Raw genomic sequence first — 22757 nt, forward strand, 5'->3', positions numbered from 1 at the left:
CGGCCGCCTGTACTGTGGGACCATCTCGAAATTTATTTGAAGAATGACGTATGCAGACCGTAATAGATCAAAGTTTAAATGTAAAACATTCGTCCTCAATCTTAAAACGCTTACCAACTAATCATACCAACACTTACTGGTACCTATTTCTACCACAGCGAATAGAAAATGGTATACGACTCTAAATTAACAAAACAAAACAAAAAAAAAGTATAATAACTGTAGATTAATTGGTAAGAATTTTTTTATTGCTTAGATGGGTGGACGAGCTCACAGCCCACCTGGTGTTAAGTGGTTACTGGAGCCCATAGACATCTACAACGTAAATGCGCCAACCACCTTGAGATATAAGTTATAAGGTCTCAGTATAGTTACAGCTCATTTGTAAATGTTAAATAATAAATAATACTAGAGGTCCCGCAGCAGTCGAAATTCGACTATAATTAATTGGAATTGTAGGTTTGTACACCATTATGATTGTACATATTTTATACTTCTATAATCACAAATTTCGCCAAGACTACACTATAAAAAATATTAACAAAAGCAAACAATATTTAATCTATTCTCAATTTGACAACAGACGCCAAAAACAAAAGTTTGACAATAAATAGTATGCATGCGTGTGTGCGTCAAATACATGGTATGTAGTATGCGTAATGTTTTCTTTATTGATTTAATGTATCTTTTATGCATTATTTTAAAAAAATATTAGCATTGTGCACTTCTTCTCTATATTCTCTATAAGTGCGGAAAATTTGATACTCCTCCGTCCGCGCAATTTTCGTAAAAAGGGATACAAAGTTTTTGCTTCACGTATTAATATATAGATTTTGAGGGTATAATAATAAGAAAAAGCGATGAAGTCAAACGTGCAAAAGCAATAAGATGATACGTGCATTTTCAAGGTTAAAGTTCATAATGGGTCATTTGACCCGTTATGGTATGTTTAGTTTTAAACTACATCCCACGCAAGGGTGACAAACAAAACGCTCGACCCCCAATCGGGCGAGCAGACGAGAGATCCCACTAACGGCCGGTCCCAATATCGGATCCTCGATCTTTTTTCAGCGATCTCGGATCGAAATTTCAATCCAAAAATTACAAAACTGTTTCAATAACCAAACCACAGATTGCTTTGGCAATCCGAAAATGCAATCAATCTGCTAGAGGGCGTCAATCCATTTCTGCCACTTTTTGGATCGCCCTCTGTTGGAAAAAGTCTGTAGTTGGGTTTCAATATTCGATCTTTCGTTTTTGACAAATCTATTTACGGCTATCTGCAATCTATTTTTACGATCCTAAAATTTTGGTCGATTGCAAGCAATCTTTCGGATTATTTACTGTTTACAAAATATTTATTTAGCTTATCAATTACTGATAGAATTAAAATAAAGAACATAATGGCCGGAACTTTAATGTCTAGTGATAGTGACAGTGATCTTGAAGTGCTGGAGCAGCTTTCAGATTGGGATAATGAGGATACTGATGGAGACGAAGGTCCATCAGGATCACGAAGAAGCTATTGCCGTATTGATTATACTCAGTGCCTAACTGATGCTGAATTTACATTTAGATTTCGTCTTAACAAAGCTGCGGTACAGTTACTTTTATCGGAAATAATGCCACATGTAAAAGTAACCTGCAATCGGTATGTACCTCTATCACAATAAAAAACAATATGTTTACCTACTTAATTATAGGATCACTTATTATTAACACGCCCTAATTATTTACAGAAATCATGGAGTTGCACCACTTCACCAGCTACTCCTAACCCTCCGATTTTATGCATTGGGTACAATGCTAATTTCTGTAGCGGATTTCGTGGGCGTGTCAAAATCGACCGCCAGCAGAATAGTTCACGATATATCTGGAGCTATAGCCATACTGTACAATAAATACATTGTAATGCACCCTAATCACGTGGACAAGTTTTTTCAATATGGTCAGTTCCCACGTGTCCTGGGTGCAATTGACTGCACTCACATACGGATACAATCTCCAAGTAAGTAAAAGCTTAATAATGTAGTCATTAATAATTATGTAAAAGATAAACTTGTCTACATTAAACCATATTGTTCCAGATCACACAATAGGCGAAGAGTTCAGAAACCGAAAAGGCTACTTTTCATTAAATGTTCAAGCAGTTTGTGATGCTGATTTGAAGTTTATGAATGTTGTAGCCCGGTGGCCTGGTTCTGCACATGATGCTACTATATTTAATAATTCTGTTTTAAGAGGTATTATATACATTAAATTGTGTAATTACTTTGTGATTATGTATGGATATAGTAAGTGCAGTTAAATAAACTAATCTATTTACAGCTCAGTGTGAAGCTGGGACTTTTGGGAATCGCTGGTTGCTGGCTGACAGTGCCTATCCAAACAGATGCTATATGTTGACACCAATTTTAAATCCTAGTGCTAGAAATGAACAAAAATATAATGATGCACATATTGCAACAAGAAACCTTATTGAAAGGTAAGTGTTACATAACCAGAAGAATTGAAAATCTACAGTATGATAATATTCAATATGGATGTACCTATCACAGTAGACATTATGGGTATAGCTAGTGATTTTTACTTGTATGAGTATTATACAAGTAATACACTAAACAATAATTATCTTTTACAGAACCTTCGGTGTATGGAAGCGACGTTTTCCAGTGATCTCATTATCTATGCGCTTATCACTAGAAAACATTCAGAAAGTTATAATAGCTACAGCAGTTCTACACAACATCTGTAGAATTCATAATTTGCAAGAAACCCCAGCAGAGGTACAAATACCATTCCAAGCAATGGATGATGATGATCTTCAAACTGTGGGAGTACAAGATAGCAGGGATAGAACAGAATTAATAGAAGCCTACTTCTCAACTATGTAGAGTGCAAAAGTAACTTATATAGTTGAGAATTAGCTCCTTCCGGTCTTAACTTGGAAGTATTAAGATAGTAAAATAAAACCTTTTTGTATGTAACTGTTATTTTGTTTTATTATAAATGAAAATACTTATCTATTATTTATACTTAGCACAAACACTGGAACAAACTTATCATCACTTTAACTGCTAACTTAATTAGGTATTTACTTATAACACAAAAAAAAATAAAAAATATAAGACCTGCATAAAAATACAAACAAAAATATCAACTTATAAAATAAAATAAGGTTAATTTACATTCTTAAGTTTATCAATTTCTAATTTTAATTTTTTATTTTCTAACACAATATTTTCAAATTTTACTTCTAAAAGTTTTGTTTTTGCATTATAGTAATTTGCTATTGCCTGGTTTCTGGATGCCCGGTGCTCATCAAATTTTGATTTTCTTTTGAAACCTGTAAGAATTAAAGTAAATAAAATTAGTAATTATTGCTGAGACTTAACCTTCAGAATAAACTCTCCGCATGCATTTTCTGTCTATCAGTCCACAATAAACTCTAAAATCTTTCTTCTACCTATAATTGCTAGCAAATAAACTAGGCCACCAGCTTCTGGAAATTTATTCAATTTTATGAAAAGTAGAAAATTTACAACTTGTAATTGTAAAGAAAGAGAAATTCTTATTTTAAGTAATAACTTTTGTACTTAATAAACTACCCCACTTTGGCAACAATAATATTATGCAAAGTGAAAATATAAATAACTTAACAAAATAATTTACCGCTGGCTTTGGGAGTGTGTAAAAATTTGGGGTTAGGTGGTGTGACTGAACAAGGCCCTGTGTCTTCGACCACACACTCTTTCAACACCTCAACACCACTGTTACACTCCAACACCTCAGCACCATTATCAATTACATTATCTATAACACCCTCCAAACCATGTTCATCACCACCACCATTACTACTGCCGGCACATGGTATTAGTTCAGCATCACCACCATATGCTACTGTGAACCCATCTACAGTACTTCCTAATAATGCAGCCACCCTGTCCAACACATCATCAGGGGGGATGTAGGAAGGACCACCACCACCAGTCTAAAAAAGAGAAAGATAAAATTTTAATTACAGGATTGGATATTAATTAAATATGTTCTACAGAGAACATATTTAATATGCCATAAAGAGTTATCCTATTCTATTCTATTATATTGTACTGCAATGATATATATTATGTAGTTAATCACACATATTGATTAGTATGGTAAATAGTTGTGTATAGTGTACAATAACTGTGTTTGTTTATGAACCAATTATATTATGATGATTCTTTTTTTATTGGAAAGAAGATATGTCAAAGGCGGTCCTGTGAAAAGGAAATAAGGGTTTGATGATGGCAAACCAGAGAATCATGTTAAGCTTGTCAAATGTTAAGTTCACTGTGTATCCCTTGTAGTTAAAATAAATAAATATACTAACCTTTATGTTATTCATACGTATTTGTGTATTGCGTTTACGGGAATTCTTTTTAAGATTTTCCCATTTTAAACGCAACTGCTGTGGTGTCCGGTAGGATGTGGTCACCACAGCATTGAAATGGTCGCTTATGCGTTTCCACTCCTCATTTTTTAGTTTGTTATTAGTCGCATTTGTTCTTTTATTATAAATAATTTTACTACTTTCAATAAACGAAAGCAGTATTTTTGACTCGTCCTTTGTGAGAGGCTTGCTTGATGCCTGGAAATAATAAGAAATTACTACCTATGTAAAGTGTTTACACAAATTAGGCGCGAAACGAAGCGTCTTCACAGCGGGGGTTTGTTGAATAAAAATATAGAAAGTAAGAACACGCTAAATACTTAATAATAGTATACATACCATTGCACTTACACTTTCCATGGTATTTCACTTCACTTCACTAACTTAATAATTCAATATTTTGATAATTATTTACTTGTAGCAACAAACCACGAACAAAAGCTTCAATTTTAAACTGACTGAATCTGATGTCAAATGACACTGAGAGACGATTCGTTTCTCAGATTATTATTACGCTCCGCTACCAAAACTTGAGTAGGTTTATGACAATTTGCTTGGAAAATGTTGAAACACGTGTTTTATTCATATAATACGTAACAAATAAATAATTCATTAGTACGTCAAAACCCAAAAGTATGCATATTTTCTTAAATCCATTAATAGGTTTACAACATAGTCATAATTATATCTGCTTGAAATGGAACGCACGGGAGGGAACTTCACAAAATAGATCGATCGGCGATCCATTTTGAAAATCGATCGATTGTTGCTATCCGTTGTTATTGGGACGCAGATTGGAGATCGATCGGGAAATCGTTTTCGATCTCCGATTGAACCGATCTCCCGATCGAGGATCCGATATTGGGACCGGCCGTAACTCAACAATAAATCAGCGGGCGTTCTAACGATCCGAGCTCCCGGGCATCAATCTATCCCGTCCAAATTGAAGATTGACATTCGTATCCGTCGATTGCGCGTTTGTATCCTCATTCCGTTCGCTTAGATTGATGACGTACGATGAACCTTCCGTGCGGGCTTAACGGTGCTTAGTGCCAAATGTTAAGACGCGCTCTTTTTATTTTTTATTTATTTTTTTGAGGTTCGTCGTGAGGTTTGGTTTCTGAGATTCGATAGATTAAAGCGCTTTATTCACGATCTATCACGGCTGTACGTCAGCTCAAGGCCGCGGTGCTGGATGCAGCATACAGACTATCGTGCGCGCATCAAGCGTGGAGAGAATAAGTGGAACTTATATCATTCAATAAATCTTGAAAGTGTTAAATCTGCTGTACAGCAAGTCTATACACGATCAAGCACGTACCACGCAGGACCGCTTTGAAGTACGTCCGCGTTATTCACTATCTGCACGACGTTCGCGGTGGTGGGGGCACTCGCTGGATGCAAAATTGGTCGTGCAAATCCAGCAAACAATAATAATTATCGACGTACGTCAAGCCTATTCATGGTACTTTCGCATCGTGCACCGTGCATGGCCTTGGCGGGACGTACAGCAAGATCGAACGTGAATAAAGCGCTTAACGCTAAAATTTCTTACGTTATGGTCCGAATGTTTACTGGTGGTAGGACCTTTTGTGAGTCCGCACGGGTAGGTACCATCACCCCACCTATATTTTTTTTATTGCTTAGATCGGTGGACGAGCTCACAGCCCACCTGGTGTTAAGTGGTTACCAGAGCCCATAGACATCTACAACGTAAATGCGTCAACCACCTTGAGATATAACTTCTAAGGTCTCAGTATAGTTACAGCTCATTTGTAAATGTTAAATAAAATTTTGAGGGTATTTCGCAGTTGTTGTATAGTGGATGACCAATATCAATACACACGAAACAGGGAGCGCTTTCTGGTAGGTTAAGCGATGGATCGTGGATATATTAAAGTAAGGCGCGGTCGTGTTAATATTTTCTTTTTGACATTTAATTTTATTAGACAGATGTAGAAGCCTGCCAATGAAAACTGATTTCCGTAACTCTTTTCAGAGTTTTTTCGGGATTTTCGAAATCATACCTTATTCCTGCATAGACAAACTATATCATTGGTTATTAAAGGTTTCTAAGTAGGTATACTTGTCGGGTGCAAGGGAATCGTTCTTAATAATTCTAGACATAGTAGTTCAATAGTTTTATTCTCCTATTAGACAACTGATCTGCGGCGGTCTGCTTTTGCTAGGGCTAGTGTTAGCAAATTCTCTCAAGCTGAGCCCGTGAAATCAGCTTCCCGCCTGGAATAGCCCCCATGTTACCAAAAAATTGGTAGCGAAAAAAGAGTGAACTGATTTTATTTAATATGTCACTACGAGCTGGCATTAGTACTATTAACAAATAAATATTGAAAAACAATAGGTTTTTGCACCACTTGGCAAAAAAAATTGTAATTAAAATATAATACATTACATCAATATAAATCTTGATGTGTTACAGATTAATGTTGCAGATCGAGCCCTGTGAAAACTAGTATTTTTTTTTAAATCGCAAATGTGAAATTACTTTTTTTAACGTTTTCTGTACTGCCCTTACTTAATGTAATAGTATTTTTTACCAGCCGACGATCTGCAATCACATGCATTAGATGGTGACGGTGCATCTGGAAGCTTCTTTTGCTTTAGATTCCTGGTTTATATTGAGTGTGTCAAACTAAAATTAATTACTAAGTTAAGTAAACTATTACTAGTAAATTCGTATACATTTTCTTAAGAAGTCTTATGAAGTTATATAGTAATCTTATATTATGTGAAATGCTAAGTTTAGTATTTTTTTTTATGTATTGATATTATTGACAATAACAATTCAATATCCTACACTTTTGAGCCGCCTGTGGAAAAAGTTTGCTCACCCCTGATCCATATAGTCCTAGCACAATATTGTCAACTGACATACAAGAGCCTTATTTGATAATGTAAATGATGAATAATTCTAATTGCATACTCATTTTCATTTTAATTGCAAATCAGTGGTATGCTCAAAGTACAATGTTACAGAGTTATTTGTGTTCAAGTTTATGAATATAATTTTAAGTAAGAACATATATTATTGAAGATGCAAGGGAGACAAAAGTAAATCAATCGAAAAACCATGCTACTTCCAGGAGGTTAACATTGAAACATTCATGACCATGTATCATATTATTATCATCATCATCATGAGCCCACAGACATACACTGATAGACAGCACATAAGCATGTAAGTGATATAAGTCAGATAGTGACCCTAGATATTTTTACAGATACAGATACAGTATCTGCAGAAGCTTCAATGCTATGAGTGAGAGAGGAGAGGAGGGAACAGTAACAGTAGCTGACCAATGGTTAATCTGTTTCCTCACACATATGACAACCAGTGCGTAGCAGGTGTTCTGTCCATTTTATGTTAAAAACATATATATGTCGGCGGCAGCGCGCCAGGGATGGCTGAGCGGTAGTTTCGTCATCACTCGTATTCGATTGAACTCAGTTTAGTAAATAAAGCTTTTTAATAATAATTAGTGAAACTCAACACACACAACTTTCACAATGACAGGATAAACCGACAGTTTCGTTGCACATACCGACAGACCGACTGACTGACTGCCAGAGACTCACTGACTGAGACGGACCGACCGTCCGATACGGACTGAATGACTGTCTGACACGGAATGCCACGACTCTGTCCACGTACCGCCATTTTATACTGTGGCGCCACGTAGTGTACCCTACATTTTGTGACATTTATCAACACAACATTTCATCATTTAAAATAATAGTCAAAACAACTTCTTAATATTACTAAAAGTCGTTATCCACGACACGGCCATTCTGACACGTCACACGTCCTCGTGTGATTGTTAACCTACAATCAAAAACATCCACGGAAACACTTATTCCGCTCGATCACTCCTGACTACACTTTACGACTTATCGGAAAATTTAAAAGTCATCAAATAATTTTTATTCTAAACACAAATTCTATAACGACATTGAAAGATTACACAAACGAAAATAAGTGATTTACTACTGCTGCAAGTTCTCCCCGTACAATTCATGTACACAGTAACTAAGTCATTCCTGTGACTACAAGTGTTCAATGATAGTCATCCCTGTGACTACAAGTGTTCAATGATAGTCATTCCTGTGATTACAAGTGTTCAATGATAGTCATCCCTGTGACTACAAGTGTTCAATGATAGTCATCCCTGTGACTACAAGTGTTCAATGATAGTCATCCCTGTGACTACAAGTGTTCAATGATAGTCATCCCTGTGACTACAAGTGTTCAATGATAGTCATCCCTGTGACTACAAGTGTTCAATGATAGTCATCCCTGTGACTCTAATCGACAGTCATCCCTGTGACTCTAATCGACAGTCATCCCTGTGACTCTAATCGACAGTCATCCCTGTGACTCTAATCGACAGTCATCCCTGTGACTCTAATCGACAGTCATCCCTGTGACTCTAATCGACAGTCATCCCTGTGACTCTAATCGACAGTCATCCCTGTGACTCTAATCGACAGTCATCCCTGTGACTCTAATCGACAGTCATCCCTGTGACTCTAATCGACAGTCATCCCTGTGACTCTAATCGACAGTCATCCCTGTGACTCTAATCGACAGTCATCCCTGTGACTCTAATCGACAGTCATCCCTGTGACTCTAATCGACAGTCATCCCTGTGACTCTAATCGACAGTCATCCCTGTGACTCTAATCGACAGTCATCCCTGTGACTCTAATCGACAGTCATCCCTGTGACCCTATTCGACAGTCATCCCTGTGACCCTAATCGACAGTCATCCCTGTGACCCTAATCGACAGTCATCCCTGTGACTCTAATCGACAGTCTCTTTATGAGAACCATCGCATATAGATTTCTCGACAAGAGAACATTCGGCACCAGATTCCAAATAAAAATAAAAACGACTCACCAGATTTTTCTCATTTACCAAAATACCCGATGTTACGCAGCTACTGGCACGTCACAGCGTCGCTCTGCTGCTGCGTTGCTCGCGGCCGTAGATGACATCGCGCCATCAATTTGCCTCGGCGGCAACTCGTAGCAATGTTTTTGCTTAGATGGGTGGACTATGCACGAGCTCACAACCCACCCGGTGCCATGTAGTTATTGGACCCCACAGACATCCACAACGCAAACGCGGCATCCATCCCGAGATACAAGTTCCAAGGTCTTAGCATAGCTACAACCGCTGCCCCACCATTCAAACCGAAATACACACTGCTTCACGGCAGAAATAGGCAGGGTGATGGTACTCGTGCGGTCGATGGCACTATACGGAGCACCCGTCTGGTGCCACGTCCTTACCCACGAGAAAGTCGCCGCGCTGCGACGCCGGCAGCGCGCGATCGCGGTCAGAGTCATTCAAGGATACCTCACAGTCTCCTACGAGGTGGCGCGCCCTAGCGCAAGTGTAGCCGGAGCGCGGGGGCTCCAATCTCGGCAGTCCGTGCTGGAGGCGTGGTCTCGTCGTTTGGCGGACCCGTCGGCCGGCCTCCGTACCGTCGAGGCGATCTGCCCGGTTCTCGCGGACTGGTTAGGCCGCGACCGCGGAAGACTCACCTCCGGCTACCTGTGCAGACTCACAAGACATTTTACCACCACGCAAACTTTTTACCACAGCGAATCTTACCAGCCACCACGCAAACTACAATTTTGCGGGTTCCACCTCTCCTACACGATGTTACTCCCACACTGCGGAAGCCAACCGCAAACACTTGTCAAGCACGCACAAGCACGCACTTCACCAGAAAAACTTGCATCCACCAGCGGGACCCGAACACCGCCGCATCGCCAGACACGAACGCACCGAACGTCTTATCTTACAGGTCACGACGACTTCAGATGTGTCAATTTTTCTTCCCCACGGAAACTTGCTTGCTTTCTTGTTTGCTTGCTTGCTGGAGCCCGAAGTCATCGAACGTGTAGTGTTATTGGTATTGAATCTAGTAGATTCTAAAGTTTCAGCGACAATTCACAGTCTCATGTCCTGGCTTACTGCACTAGTGCCATGTAACTCTAGCAGTAGTCATTGGCTTAAAAACGATTCGTGTCGGAACTACTCACTCGTCATGACAGATCCATTATTGCGATCGAAGTTTCACTTGAGACTTGCACTTGCCTTAATTTCTTGCAATAGCTTGTTACGTGTCGTATTTCCGCTAGTAAATGCCATGTGATAAGGCGAGAGTCAACTGGGCAACATGAGTCAGAACGTAAGATGTGACGATTTCTTCGTGGCTCAGATCTTCCATCGAGGTAGCAGACGTTATTACACAACTTGCGTATGCTGCATTCACGCTTTTGTGGCTTACCATTGCTTAAATTGATAAGCGTCGCAGCAAGAATTTTGCATAACGAGCGAGAAATAAGTCGCAAATGCCTCCATGTGACACTTACTTGTGAAATCCGCGACAACATGATAAGGCACCGCCTTACAGGGCCCCACTGAAGACTACAATGAGCTATGCACCATCCAGTAGACGTTCATCGAGGTACATATCAACCGTAGCGCACCAAGCACATGGATCGGCATCTGTCTGTTCCCGATGAATTTTCGACCCGTGATCTCAGATACCGTTACTGGTATTCTGATTTCTGATCTGCATCATGTTTTTTTCGCTGTACTTTGAACATGTTCAAACACGTCACGCCAGTGAGAGTAGAGTCCTGATCCCACTTCTGATGTCGGCGGCAGCGCGCCAGGGATGGCTGAGCGGTAGTTTCGTCATCACTCGTATTCGATTGAACTCAGTTTAGTAAATAAAGCTTTTTAATAATAATTAGTGAAACTCAACACACACAACTTTCACAATGACAGGATAAACCGACAGTTTCGTTGCACATACCGACAGACCGACTGACTGACTGCCAGAGACTCACTGACTGAGACGGACCGACCGTCCGATACGGACTGAATGACTGTCTGACACGGAATGCCACGACTCTGTCCACGTACCGCCATTTTATACTGTGGCGCCACGTAGTGTACCCTACATTTTGTGACATTTATCAACACAACATTTCATCATTTAAAATAATAGTCAAAACAACTTCTTAATATTACTAAAAGTCGTTATCCACGACATATACATATTATATTCTTTATATAGATGACATGTTTTTCTCAAAACTAAAGTTGAATTTCTAGACAGGTTACTGTTTTAAAAATACAAGAAATTAGCTGACACAGCTTGTTTTTTTTTATTGTTCTTGCTGACGTATGAGTATATGGGCCACCTTATGGTGAGTGGTTACCGTCGCCTGTGGACTTCAGCAATGTCAGGGGCAGAGCTAAGCCATCACTTACTGACAATCGTCATACAATTGTCTCATTATTAGACATTACATTTTATGTTTGTATGTAATATACGACATTATATCGAGTTACAGTACCATGTTGCAATTATGTTTAATATCTTATTATAATATCTTACTAAGCTGATCCCTAGAGACAATTAAGTTATGTGCAATATTTAAGTTTTAAAACTATTAATGATATATTTGGAACATGTGATAGCAAAATTTATCATTCGAGGGTTATCTGCATTTTTTTTTTAAAGTTTTAATTTGTTTTTGCTTATTTAAAAATTTACATACAAACAATACTTTTTGACATTTACCTTAAAGTTAATTATATATTTCACTTAGTTATTTCATATTATTTTCCTTTAATATGTTAATTAAATGTAATTCAATAATACCTATTGTTACACATATCCAATTAAAATGCAAATATTTTGTATTAATGAGTTTAATACACATGTGTCCAACCTGTTAGCATGTTATCTAACTCCTGTAATCGCCAATTAACAACACATGTATGAATAACATTGCAATAACAATTAATTGTAATAACTTTTTTAATCATATATTTCATGAATATGAAATGGAATATGGCTATCAAGCACAGTTGTTTCGTTTTGGTCTAGTCATCGTTTTATTATTCTGTTTTGTAATCGCCGCAGGGTCAACGACACGTTAAGTTAAGCGACCGTACGATATTAAGCCGGTTGCATTTCTTCAATTAAAAAAAACAAACTCACCCTCTCTGGCTTTCAAGTAAACAGTGTTCGCGACGATATTCTCTAATTCCATCAGTTCCAGTGTGACTGATTTTATAGAAGACCCTCCGCGAAGCAAAAACCCGCCGATGCGGCCTCTCTGCCGCCCGCCAGCCCTGCGCGACTCTGCCCATCAATGTACACACCAGGATCGCACAGCACGACTAACCCACAAGTCAAACTTTACACAAACACTACTAAGCACACAGGATAACGTCTGGGTGATCGAAAACACGGCCGCGGGCGATAAACACGCAACGTTGACGACGATCAAGGGTGTGGTGGAACCCTAGTTACCATGTCAGTCTAGACGCGGAATATGTAGTCACGATCGTAAACTTGCAACCGCAGTTAACTTAGATAGCTAGTTTCTTTCAGCAAGTAGTTGAATTACATATGGGCTCAAATTACGCGAATTACGAACGGCATGAGCATACACGCTACAACACAAAAACAGCACTTCACTTCTTACTTCACGCAACTTCATAGAGGAGTTGACAAGAGTTTGTATCAGTGTTGCCGGTAGCAAAAGTAAAGCTCTACGTTTTGAAAATATGTGATGAAAACGTAGAATAAAAAATTTGATTTTTTTAAATTTGATTTGCCAACTATATTCACAACTATTTAGTACGGGAAATAAAGCAAGTTAAAAACTATCCAAACACTTCAGTTGTAAATCTCAAAAAGTTGAGATATCTAAAGCTATGGTAATCCTTGAACAACAGACAGGCTAGGCGAGCTCATCTGTGTCAATAGTAAAATGAAATAAGAAAGAGATTACTCTTAATTTTCTTGTTTTCACTGATTTCTTTTAATGGTATGATAATATAAATTCAATTATTCGCTCTAATAGTCTAAGAGCCTACATTGCCAAGGATACCTTTGCCTACCCAAATAAATAAATAGTGACAACATTTAAACATGAACTTTAAAGTTCAAACTACGGCATACATTGCATTTATATAAAATGTAGGTACCGAAGAAATGTAATGTAAAATGTATGTACTGTTTTAATGTGTTTATGTATGTATGTAAAGACCAAGACGAGTCACGACGACCAACACGCGGGCGTAAAAATATTGGCACTGGGCGTTATTATTTGTGTCTGTTGGAGTTTTACAGAATACCAGGCCATAAGCTCCAAAAAAAAAAAAGATTACCGATTTCGAATATTGGAATTAATTTAAATGTTTAAAACAAATAATTGTCTTCTCGTCAGTGAAGACAATTACTTCTCATCTAGACACGCTCAGAGCAACATCTAAGAGTTTTATAAAAATAAAATACTATAATGGTGTAATAGTGTACAAAGTATTTGCAATATAATTATATTAATCATGAAGCAGAGTGTTTTTTAAATAACCCCTCATCACCTACAGAACCCAGTCCCCTCAAATTTAACCGTCCAAGAGTGTCACTAGAGCATAGCATTGCTGATTGCTATATTTATATATACATATAAACTCCACGTTAGCTTTAATGGCATTGTTAAAAGTCGATAGCCATACTTGTGTATTATCTATACGCAAATTATCCAAAGCTAGCTGGTGAATGCTCGTGAAGAAATTTATTTGAGATAAACATTATTTTATTTTACTTAATTTCTTCCAATTTCATCTTATTTCTATTTATTCCATCCCAATTGAGTACAGTCTCAAATAATCCACTTGACTTTATTTCCTTCCATATCTTTTTTCATAGAATACATTTTTTAAATAAAAAAGGTTTGGCTGTATGGTACGATGCTTCCGCCTTTCAAGTTGAAAAATATAACTACATAGATTATACGCGTAATTACATTTCGTGAGAAAAATAAGAGACATCATAACTATGTGAAATTTAAATTTATTTTATTGCTGAAGAACGTACAGTTATAATATAATTCTCAGCAGGAGCAGAGTAATAAATACAAAAATGAATTCACATAATTCGTGTGAAGTGTGTGGAAATAAAGACATGGCCTTAATCGATGGTTTTTATTACTGTGTGGAATGTGGTACACAGGACACGAATGTACGAGAAACAGTCGTTGAAAAAAGCATATTCGCTGATGGAACGACTGCGTATAGCACACGAAAAAAAATCTTAAAAATTAGTGAAGATAAAGTTGAAAGTATGTAGAATCGAAAATTAATCTAGTAACTAGAATTTGGGTTGGGTCTATCATTGTGTGATATATCTTGACTGTCAAAATGTTTAAAATTCTGTAGAGGTTTCATCTTTTAAACAACCATCTTCAAAACACCTTATGAAGAGAAAATAGCCCTAATCATAAGACAACAATCAACTATTATGACACAGGATAGGTTACACTACTACTAGCTCAAACTTTTAAATCACTGGTAAATCATTTAGTGCAGTGATGTATGTATTCAGACCTTTAAATCATTCAGTGCAGTGCTGTATGTATACCAACTTTTCTGCTATTTTCGAGCTATAGCTACAATATGATGGAAATGGACTAGATTAATCTTGACTGGAGCTAAGAAGTTGCTTGTAAAATTCTTGCTATTGATCATTCATCATTACAGAACAAATAATTTCTGAGAACAGTATTATTATCAGTACAAAGCACTTACTTAGTGGAAAAGTCTCACAAAAATGCACATATAAAAGTTGCCTTTACCATTTTAGCATATATCGATAAGTCAAGTCATTTTGTTATTCTCAAACTCTAATTAATTGACTCTAATTCAACATAAATATTGACATAAATCACCAAACAACCAGAATACAGAGTAAACACTTTGGTATTACCTTGACTTTAAGCACACATTTACAGACATAAAATAATGACTCACGCAAACCATGTCCACGACTACCTTCTCTGACGAATGCCGCCGAATGAATGAATGTTTGGTTTTTTTTTTCCTACGTAAGCCTTGAGAGGCTATTCCAGCGTAACTCTAACTAGTAGGTGAGCTCACGGGGCTCAAACCTGATGACGTTGCTAACACGAACCCTAGCAAGAGTCGTGATTCGCAGAATCTACCACGGGATCGGAAACGAGACCCACTGAGAAGATCCGGCGAGAAACTCAGTGGGCTGTGTCTGAGAGTTAATTGACCGGTGCAACGGTGACCGGGTGCAAAAATGTTTGGAGCAAAGGCGTTGCTATTTATAGGCACTGTACCCTCTACATTATTTTAAATTCGTGTTTCCTAAATATTTTTTTTTTTTTCAAGTGACTGGAGAATGGTACAAGTGGCATATATATAACTTTATCCTGTGTGGCTTAGCTGATGAACTTATAGAGCTCGGAGCGAAACCAAGCTTCAAAATGAAACTACTATGGGTATGGTCGAACTACATCAGGAAATATCAAATAAAGGATGACCTCGGGTAAATATTGTACCTTTGTTATACTGTTTTTCTTACGGGCATCTTAAGCCCATAAGCCGTTTCAGTTTCAAGCATCAGACATTATAAACTATAGCTTAGACTTTGCAACAGAGTGGGAACATGAGTTTCCATAACAATTTAAAAAAACTAGTCTTATTGCATTGCACATGAAAGATTTAGACTTGCTTGATTAACATAATGATTTACCAGGAAATTAGATAGAATGACTAATTATTATAATGACATTTCTTCTAAACTGTCTGCTATATGTAAATTTTGATTAATACGACTTTGACGTAAAGCAATGAATTAAAAAACAAATGTCTTCAGAACTACCTACAGCATTGACAGCAGCAGCTGTACCTTAAAGATCAAAATTGCACTTTTTTATTATTTACTCTGTTGAATGAGAACGAGAACTCACAGCCCACCTAATATTTAGTGCCCATAGATAACCTTCAAACTACAACATATTACCACTTCTCGAGTATTCTCTTATAAATATATTGTGTTTTCAGATTAACATGTAATATAAATGAAGAGATGCAATCAAAGTTACCAGGAAAAAGCAAAAGCGTTGAAAAAATTCCTTCTGAAAACGATGCAGAGGATAGATCCAATGGAAATAGCGGCTTAGCCACAAAGTACGTATCGCGCCAACGAGACATTCGGGCCATAACTTGTGGCTTACTTGTATCTATGCTGTATACAGCACTAAACCTAGACAAGAGTGAATTACAGACGTCACATTTATTTCGCTATATCAAGGAGGGCAGACTTGATATAACTGATTTCAGTAGGCACATCCCTGACGACATCAATACCAAATTAATACCTGACTGGCCATACTTTGTCAGGAGTTGCAGCCCAAGGAGACTGTTAAGCTCAATCAAATGTAGGTGGATGACTATGGCCTTATTAAATCAATTAGAGATAGGTCCACCGGTCTTGCCAGATATGAGGAACATTGTGAATAATTTTATAACCGAACTCTGTTTACCCAATGAATTTAAAAACTTAGTTCTCTCATTAATGTACAGTTTTCACAGTATCAAATTGCAAATAAGTAATGATGATTTGAACAATTGTTATAAAATGCCTGATTATGAATCTATTGTTATGGCATATATTATTGTAGCATTAAAAATATGTTTCGGTTTAGATGATGATTATGAATATAGATTGTCCAAAGCGGTTGATAAGATAAATGAAAATGAAAAATATTGCAAGTCCTACAAGTTAGGTTTTGCATCTAATAAGACTGATAGATTATTTTCCTTTGAAGATTGGATCAAATATTTGCAGTTTCGAAGAAAAATACTGTCAGTTCATTGCATGTTGGACACAGGAGATGAACATTATCTGGATATGGATGATTACATCTATCTAGAGTATTTACCAGATAAACAAAACAACAAAATAGATTTAATCGACGAGCTATCTATGAATATATTAGATAAAATACCGCAAAACAATGACATCAGCATTATCCCTAAAGTGGATTTTGGATACAGTTTAACTCCCTTATCTGCCTACACAGAAGTAATAGCAAATCACAGCACTGATAGTAACCACATTATGTTACTCAGTGAAGAGTTTTCTAAATACTCATTAAAATATACATGTGAGAATCTACAATTGATAGATTTTGATACATCTTCAAATTTAATTAAAGGTGTTGATGTAACCAATAAAGTGATCAGTAACTGTGAGCTTATGGCTTACGATAAAAAACTAAAATACAGTAAAGATATAGAAATGGTAATAGTCAGGAATTGTGACAACAAAAATTGGATTAAAACGAACAAGCCTACTTTAGAACATATTGTTGACGAGAAGAATGAAATTCATGACGAGAAAGCAAGCGATCAGGGATATGACTCGAATGAGAACAGTAGTGACAAAGATGTTCCTACAGAGAGTGTTAGTGTGGTCGAAACTGATAAGTTTGAAACTATTGAGGAAGAAGATGAAGATAAGAATATCTTTGATGATGATTTTTTGGTATACGAAATAAAAACAGAACCCGAGGACTCCGATCATGAGAACATGGATCCACAACGTGACGAGAATGATATTTTTAATGACGATTTCGATGATCGTAACCCAGACATGGATGATAGCAAAAGTGTTCACAGCTACGACTCGTTCGAATTTAATCCAGAAACGTTCAACAGAGAACGGGCCATCAAAGAATTAATCCTCAAAGCGTGCAAAACATATAAAATACCAATACCAAAAGAGTACAGAACCACTGAACCAAGAAAGCGAAAATCAGAGTTCTCCAACAACGAAGCCGGCGTGTCTAAAAGGCGTCGAACAGAAAAACGCGGGGAAGCTAAAATACAAATAAACAAATTATTAGAAGCGTATTATAGTCAAATGGAGAGAGACGTCGTGACTCAAGTCGCGCATGAATTGAAAAATGTCATTTGGAATTTAGAAAATGCTAAAAACGTAACGCAAAATCTCGATGACAAGAGTCACGTGTCCCTTTCAACAGAAACACCAGCAGCCAGTTTCGTCGGCGCCGATGAAGGGGCTCCAAACGATACGAAAAATGAACAGGAAATTGATTCACAAAATACGAGTGCCACAGATTTAAGAACAGGCGAAAACACAACATTACAAGAAACTAAATTGGAAATTGTTGAAGAGAATGAACCAAAATTATTTGATGACGACAGCGATGTTGACGTTGATGAATTAATACCTAAAACGAATCCAAAGTTTGACGAAAACGAATATGATATCAGCCAGTTGTACATGAAGATTGGTAAAATCGAAACCGAGGATATTTGTGACTCGATAAAGGATGCACAATTAACAAAAATCATCGATAAAAATATTGAAGATTATAAAGCAGGAAAAATAATCAAACAATCCAAAGGAGTAGACGAGAGATCTAATGATTCTACCGATTCCGAAGATGAAGTTCCTCTTATTGTATTCAAGGAAGCCAATCTAAAAGAGCCATTGATAAAATTAGAAAGAATACAAGACTTCAAATATTGGTTCAGACATTACAAATATAATTTTATGGTTAAAGCCGATAACAGAAAAGAGAAATTCGAATTTGATTTGATAAAGAACACACCGAAAACGTTTTATTTTTTATTGAAAGAGTGCGCATTAATATCCGACAGTACACCATTTCGTATCTATAAATGTTTGTCGAGAATAGAGCAGAGTATTCTAAGACTAACCAAAACTTAATTATTCACCAATTTGTCGTGTGTCACCAATTTCTTTGATAACCAAAATGCTTGAACCTTATTGTGAAAGTGCTATATTGGAACGAAGTTCCTTATCGCGCGTTGTGAAAGGGGGCTAGACGGAAAAAAATTCTTACGAAAAGTTGTCACGACACTTTTTAGATCCGTCATTCTGACCAATCAACGTGTAGGCGCTTATCGCGTGACATTGCTCGTATCCGACTGGTCCGCGTAATGAGTACAGTTTCTCGAGATAGCGTTTCAACAATAGTAATTTAGTTCATAGTATTGTTTTTTTCTTCTTCATAATGCCGTAATTTATTATTATAACTTAAAAAAAAAATTACAATTCCTTCACTAATTAATCGAAAGGAACTTCGTTCCATCCGGGTGTCCCTTGACACCTCTGAAGTTTTTTTATTAGGTATTTGAGAATTGTCATTGTTATTATTACATGCTCTTACCAAATGACATTAACCTGTTGTTACCTTTGAATCTGTGATATTAGCTGTAATTTTATAATAAATTCTTATATTGGAGATCATCAAATGATTTTTATCTTAACGTTTTCATTATTTTAATCTCCATCATTCAATCTCTCGCTATGTCAAAAGTTAGGTCATACGTTTTGCGTCCCAAGATATTACCGCATGAAATCCGGTTTTTACTAAAAAAAGAGGTAGTTCTCCGTTCTACTGTTTTTTTTACTTATGTCGTGCTTCAAAACTTTTGAATAAAAATCTGATGATAATTTATCAATTTCCATCAAGATTTGACCAGTCGTTATAATTATGCATGTTTTATTGATTTTGAGTACATTGAATATACCTTCATTTTGTTTGGTTGTTGTATTTAAATTTATTTTATTTTTTTATAACATTTTTTTTTATAGCCTATTGAGTCTTGCTGGTCTGCAATTCCCATGGAAACGAACTTTCTGGTTTTTTTTTTGTAAGACAGGATAACTTGACTCACGTGTTTGTTTTGATTTTTTAATAGTTTTAAATTGAATGGAAATTTAAATTCTAAATTTCGCTAATTATATTCGCCAGCTCTTTAATTGAATTGAATATAATGAGTAGATTAACTCGGTGGTGTAGTTAGCGCCTCTGACTGTTGGGCCGAGTGTCGTGAGTTCGATTCCTACATCGGGCAAAAATTAGTGTGATGAACAGGTTTGTTTGCTCTTTGGGTGTTTATTATATGTTTAAAAATATGTATAACACAGGGAATCTTAAAGCTGCCTGTCCACCGGCGCAGATCGAGGCAGTGGAGCGGAGAAACGGAGAAATATTAACCAATAAGATTGCACAAAGTTTCCGCTCCTCTTTAGTGTACAGGGAGTTTAGAACTAAATAGTTTAAAAATTCATACAAAACCGGTAAGCGGAACGGGATAGCGGAGTGAGGCAGCGGAGAGGAAAAGCGACTGCGGGCGCAGTTTTTTTTTATTTTCTTTTTCGTACCTCAGCTGATAGGTAGTCTTGAGAGGCTATTTCAGCGTAACCTTAACTAGTAAATGAGCTCACAAAGCTGACGACGTTGCTAACACGAACCCTAGCAAGAGCCGTGCTTCGCAGAATCTACCACCGGATCGGAAACGCGACTCACTGAGAAGATCCGGCGAGAAACTCAGTGGGCTGTGTCTGAGGGTTAATTTACTCGGCGAGCCCTTGGTCACAAGCGACGGGTTCGACGAGAACGATGACCGGTGCTTGAGGTACCTAAAAGCACCTTTAGTGGATCGGGAGGTTCCGAAATGACGTGTTTTGGGCGACGTCGACTGCTTTCCATTCTGTCCGCAGGATCGGGAATGGGGGCGCGAGGGCAAGGTGCGCCCGTAGTGTGAACAGACTCGTCGCGTAGGTACTAAACTCCGCTCAGCATTACTTTCTCACTCCGCTCCGATGGACAGACACAGTACGCAACGTTCTGTTTGAAGGATGGGCTTTAACATTCACTTTGTGATGTCTATGGACTCTGGTATCTACTTTACACCAGGTGGCTGCTAACTCGTTCGCCCATCTACGAAATAAATGAAAAGAGTTTAACAATCAACTACATGGAACATGGCATCAAATAAAAAAATTAAATTCCATAATTGAAATTGACAATTGCCTTAACATAGATAATACACTTAATCTGACACTGATGTAATCAAACTGAAGTGTGAAGTCGATAATCTCCCTGTACCTATTTAAACTGGTTTAACGGTTTCATATTAGGAGACTCGTTTCAAATATGTTACGGAATCTCACAAAATTACTACGAAGACCGCTACCACAACAAACAATGCTTAAACGCAATTGGACACAAACAGGAATGATAATTGTCATTCCGCCGAGGAATAAATGCCATCTTGGCGTAAGTTTCTTATAACATCATGTTTTGTATTTCCAACACTTTTTTCTATGTGAACAATGCAGTTTAAGGCCGTTGGAATTTGAAAACTACCAATAAGTAATGGTTAATTACAGAGCATAATGCAACTCAGTGACGCACAATGCCGAATTATGCTGAAGCTTAGTTGAGCATTATGACGCATAATGCGTTCTTGTGCTGTAATTGGAAAACGGCCTAAGAATGATCTTTATCCACTATTGGGAAAGAGATTGAGTTTGACATTTCAAAGGGCTGTCAACAATAAGAATTTAACCCACAGACACATCCCACTGAGTTTCTCGCCGGATCTTCGCAGTGGGTCGCGTTTCCGATTCGCTGATAGATTCTACGAAGCACTGCTCTTGCTAGGGCTAGTGTTAGCAACGTCACTAGATTAGAAATCTCGTGAGCTCAGTTAGTCGTTCGGCAAATCTAATATAACCCCTTGAGGTTACTAGAATAGGTAAGAAAAAAAAAAAGAATTGCAGTGAAGCTTGTTCAAGTAACGATGATTGAGGTAAGCTAACATCCACTAACACGGCAGACGCATTAAAAGATATAAATTGTGATTGATGAGGTCCCAGACCATTTAAAGAGCGTATAAAGGATCTCTACCGAACGAACTTCCATTTTGACAAGCGGCTTAACACAGAAAGTAACGCTTGATACTAAAAATATATGAGTAAACTTAAAAAATAATATGTCGGATGGTTATCAGTTTACTAATTCAGAAAAATTACTCTCTGCGCACTTATGTGCAGATATTTGTGTTTATTTATTGCCTTTCTAAGTGGATGTGCATACGGCCCACTTGATGGTAAGTAGTTACCGTCGCTCATAGTCTATGAGTTATAGACATCAGGAATGCCAGGGGCAGAGCCAAGCCACGGCTTACCAAGTGCTGCTTGCTGTGTGATGTGATACATTATTTATTGTTAATGCTATTTTCGTTGTGCTTTTCCCTTTTTTTTCAGGAGGCTTTGTTGCACTGCGCGTTTATGCTCACAGTTTGGTTGACTCCAATGGCTTACTTCATGAGCCAAATAAAGGTGTGGCGACGAGAATACATGGGCAAGTGAATGACGAATAAATAATTGATTTCTTCTACTGTCTTTATTTTTAAATCTCAGAACGTATTCAGCTTCACCTCTACGCCTTAATCCATTCAACCTGGTAACAACCCGTTAATTAAATAAATGTCGAACACTAAGGTACAGTACAAGATTATAAGGTAAAAGTTCGGCATACAAATTATTTTTTAAGGTTTTCTGTAACTTTTTGTAATGTTCACCTTAAAACTTATGGAAATGAACTTTA

General features: G+C 37.3%; 4 protein-coding genes and 1 non-coding gene across 6 annotated transcripts in view; 2 read left to right on the forward strand and 3 right to left on the reverse strand.

The window, feature by feature from the left end:
• LOC101747093 (G protein-coupled receptor kinase 2) overlaps positions 1-13011 on the reverse strand; it is a 113923-nt gene extending 100912 nt beyond the window's left edge. For both annotated transcript variants that reach the window (XM_012696236.4, XM_012696234.4), the window contains exon 1: positions 12485-13011. In XM_012696236.4, the coding sequence (XP_012551690.1) occupies positions 12485-12536 (52 nt within the window). In that variant the 5' untranslated portion in view covers positions 12537-13011. The remainder of the gene's footprint in view (positions 1-12484) is intronic.
• Positions 728-2987, forward strand: LOC105842545 (putative nuclease HARBI1). The gene is made up of 5 exons (XM_038020538.2): positions 728-1651; positions 1740-2008; positions 2088-2243; positions 2329-2485; positions 2642-2987. The coding sequence occupies exons 1-5, from the start codon at positions 1404-1406 to the stop codon at positions 2892-2894; spliced, it is 1083 nt and encodes a 360-aa protein (XP_037876466.1). The 5' UTR covers positions 728-1403; the 3' UTR covers positions 2895-2987.
• On the reverse strand, positions 995-1076 carry Mir2826 (microRNA mir-2826). Its single transcript, NR_107420.1, has one exon. It is a non-coding gene; the product is annotated as a microRNA mir-2826 (primary transcript).
• LOC105841875 (uncharacterized) lies at positions 2975-8665 on the reverse strand. Its single transcript, XM_038020539.2, has 4 exons — positions 4772-8665; positions 4373-4630; positions 3673-3991; positions 2975-3346 (listed from the first exon to the last, which is right to left on the reverse strand). The coding sequence occupies exons 1-4, from the start codon at positions 4790-4792 to the stop codon at positions 3180-3182; spliced, it is 765 nt and encodes a 254-aa protein (XP_037876467.1). The 5' UTR covers positions 4793-8665; the 3' UTR covers positions 2975-3179.
• A 1274-nt stretch (positions 13012-14285) lies between the features above and the next one.
• Positions 14286-22544, forward strand: LOC119628415 (uncharacterized). The gene is made up of 4 exons (XM_062676273.1): positions 14286-14615; positions 15688-15844; positions 16363-21422; positions 22415-22544. The coding sequence occupies exons 1-3, from the start codon at positions 14417-14419 to the stop codon at positions 19058-19060; spliced, it is 3054 nt and encodes a 1017-aa protein (XP_062532257.1). The 5' UTR covers positions 14286-14416; the 3' UTR covers positions 19061-21422; positions 22415-22544.
• Positions 22545-22757: the final 213 nt, after the last annotated feature.

The sequence above is a fragment of the Bombyx mori genome, chromosome 26 (assembly GCF_030269925.1).
Source record: "Bombyx mori chromosome 26, ASM3026992v2".
Lineage (NCBI taxonomy): Eukaryota > Metazoa > Arthropoda > Insecta > Lepidoptera > Bombycidae > Bombyx > Bombyx mori.